Source organism: Monodon monoceros, unplaced genomic scaffold, assembly GCF_005190385.1.
Source record: "Monodon monoceros isolate NGI ecotype Baffin Bay Population unplaced genomic scaffold, NGI_Narwhal_1 Super_Scaffold_12, whole genome shotgun sequence".
Lineage (NCBI taxonomy): Eukaryota > Metazoa > Chordata > Mammalia > Artiodactyla > Monodontidae > Monodon > Monodon monoceros.
This window is the reverse complement of record NW_021703768.1, coordinates 117,988,887-117,991,278: the sequence shown is the minus strand read 5'-3', so window position 1 is coordinate 117,991,278 and position 2,392 is coordinate 117,988,887. Positions and strand designations below refer to the sequence as shown.

The 2,392-nt window shown below is 41.1% G+C and overlaps 1 protein-coding gene across 1 annotated transcript in view; it reads left to right on the top strand.

Moving 5' to 3' along the window:
• Positions 1 to 1,267: 1,267 nt before the first annotated feature.
• LOC114892135 (protocadherin beta-2-like) overlaps positions 1,268 to 2,392 on the top strand; it is a 4,952-nt gene continuing 3,827 nt past the window's right edge. The window contains 2 exon segments of the mRNA XM_029216818.1: positions 1,268 to 2,076; positions 2,079 to 2,389. Of these exon segments, the coding sequence (XP_029072651.1) occupies positions 1,392 to 2,076; positions 2,079 to 2,389 (996 nt within the window). The 5' untranslated portion in view covers positions 1,268 to 1,391.

Here is a 2,392-nt window from a genome sequence, read left to right as displayed (position 1 = left end):
TGTCAAAGCCTGCTCAAGATTTAATCTCAGTATATTAAGGAGCTGTTCACAGAATTCTCCAGGCTCACTGAATTTTCCAGTCTCACTGAATTCTCCAATCTCTGGTGCATACTCACCACACATTTTAAATACCACTCATATCTGTGCATTATAAACATCCACTGCAAGAAAATTACCAGGCAACGTCATGGCTACATGGCAAACATTCAGGCAATTTACATAGGAAGTAGTTTCAGAAATACCTTTCTTCATGTAAAAGATGTTGGATGACAATTCCATAAAATTGGTGATGTTGACACTTACCTGCTCATCCTACAAGTACTTCCAGAAGAAGACTTCACCTCTTTAAGGATTCTCTCAGAACTCTGGAATAAAAAGAAAATGCCTTGGTCCTTCCTTCCAGAATTTTCTTTCCATTGAATGTAAAAAAAAAAAAAAAAAATCCCCATATTCTGCCAACCTAATGCAAGACAGAGAGACGGGAGATACATCTCTTTAACATCACCTCATCTCCAATTAAATTAGGTTACTTGAAGCTAAAAACAAGATAGTATGTGGAGACAGCTATCACCCTTGGCATTCTTGCTTTTTGGGCTCTGGGTAAAAAAGTAGAGGAAACACCCCCTTTCTGAATAATGCTATAGTTGTTGTTTTATTGCTCTATCTTCAGTAGTGTTTCCTTTTCTTCTGAAGCATAGCTAATTGTTAATTTATAGTCACAAGTACCAATGCCTTAGCTATTTTTATCTTTTGTTTACCTGTAAGACAACTGATCTGGACACTTCAAAAAATTCAATATCAATAAAATACAGGGGACTGTTCTAGAATAAACAGATGTAACACCAATACAATCATGAAACTTGGTTTAAAAACAAATTTTCTAAGACATTCCTTATGTCAAGTGGTTAAGAAAATAAGTGCATTTGTAAAAGGAATTCAAGAGTGAATATGAATTCTTATTTAAGTTGAAGAAAACTGGAGGAGGATAATTTTAAAAAGTTATTAGGGACTGGACTTTAGTTAATATGGAATTATTGTTACTTCGGTACATTGAGAGACACTACTTGAAAATATTCCGTTTAGATTGCCATCAGTCTGAAAGAAAGGATTGGGATTTCCTTAATGTTTTGGAAAAAATAAACACTCGGAAAGGACGCAGGGTGGCGCTGCAGCATTAGAAGTAGAAGGAAGAAAGCTACCAGTCTGCGCTCCTCTAGCCAGATGCTCTGCTAAAGAAGCAAGCAGGAAAAGGAGGCTTTCTAAGGCAGTTGCTCCGGGAAATCAGGGCCATAGGCATCTCCACTTATCCCAGTGTCTGAGTGATACTGGGAGATAGATCAGCGACAACGTGAATCCGAGCTCGGTCAAGTTTGCTGGGAGACGAGAGAGCGATGGAGGCAGGAGAGAGGAAGAAATGCTTTCTGAAACAAAGGCAAGTCTTGATATTCTTTGTTTGGCTGGGCATAGCTCAGGCTGGTTCTGAGCCTAGGCGTTATTCAGTGGCCGAGGAAATGGACAGTGGCTCCTTTGTGGCCAATCTGTTGAAAGACTTGGGGTTGGAGGTAGATGATCTAGCTGCGCGGGCCCTCCGGGTCGTTTCCAAAGGGAAAAAAATGCGTTTGCATTTTGATAGGCAGACCGGGGATTTGTTGTTAAATGAGAAACTGAACTGGGAGGAGCTATGTGGCCCTACCGAACCCTGTGTACTACCTTTCCAGATGTTACTGGAAAATCCCTTGAAGTTTTTCCAGGCTGAGCTACGGATTAGCGACATAAATGATCATTCTCCAGTTTTCCTAGACAAAGAAATAATATTGAAAATTTCAGAAGGTATCACTCCTGGAACTACTTTCCTAATAGAGCGTGCCCAGGACTTAGATGTAGGAAGCAACAGTCTCCAAAGTTACACAGTCAGCCCCAATTCCCACTTCCATCTTAAATTACAAGACAGTTCCGACGGCACAATATTACCACAGCTGGTGCTGGACAAAGCACTGGATAGAGAGGAACAGCCTGAGATCAGATTAACCGTCACAGCACTGGATGGCGGGATTCCACCCAGCTCTGGGACCGCCCTAATCGCATTGAAGTCTTAGATATCAATGATAATGCCCCCGAGTTTGCAAAGCTGCACTATGAGGCGCATGTCCTAGAAAACAGCCCCATTGGATCCCAGGTTGCCATTGTCTCTGCCAGAGATTTAGATATTGGAACCTATGGAGAAATATCTTATGTACTTTCCCAGGCATCTGAGGATATTCGGAAAACATCTGGAATAAATGCAAAATCGGGAGAACTCCTTTTAACACAGGAACTGGATTTTGAATCTATTCAGACTTATACATTAAATATTCAGGCGACAGATGGTGGGGGCCTTTCGGGCAGTTGTGTG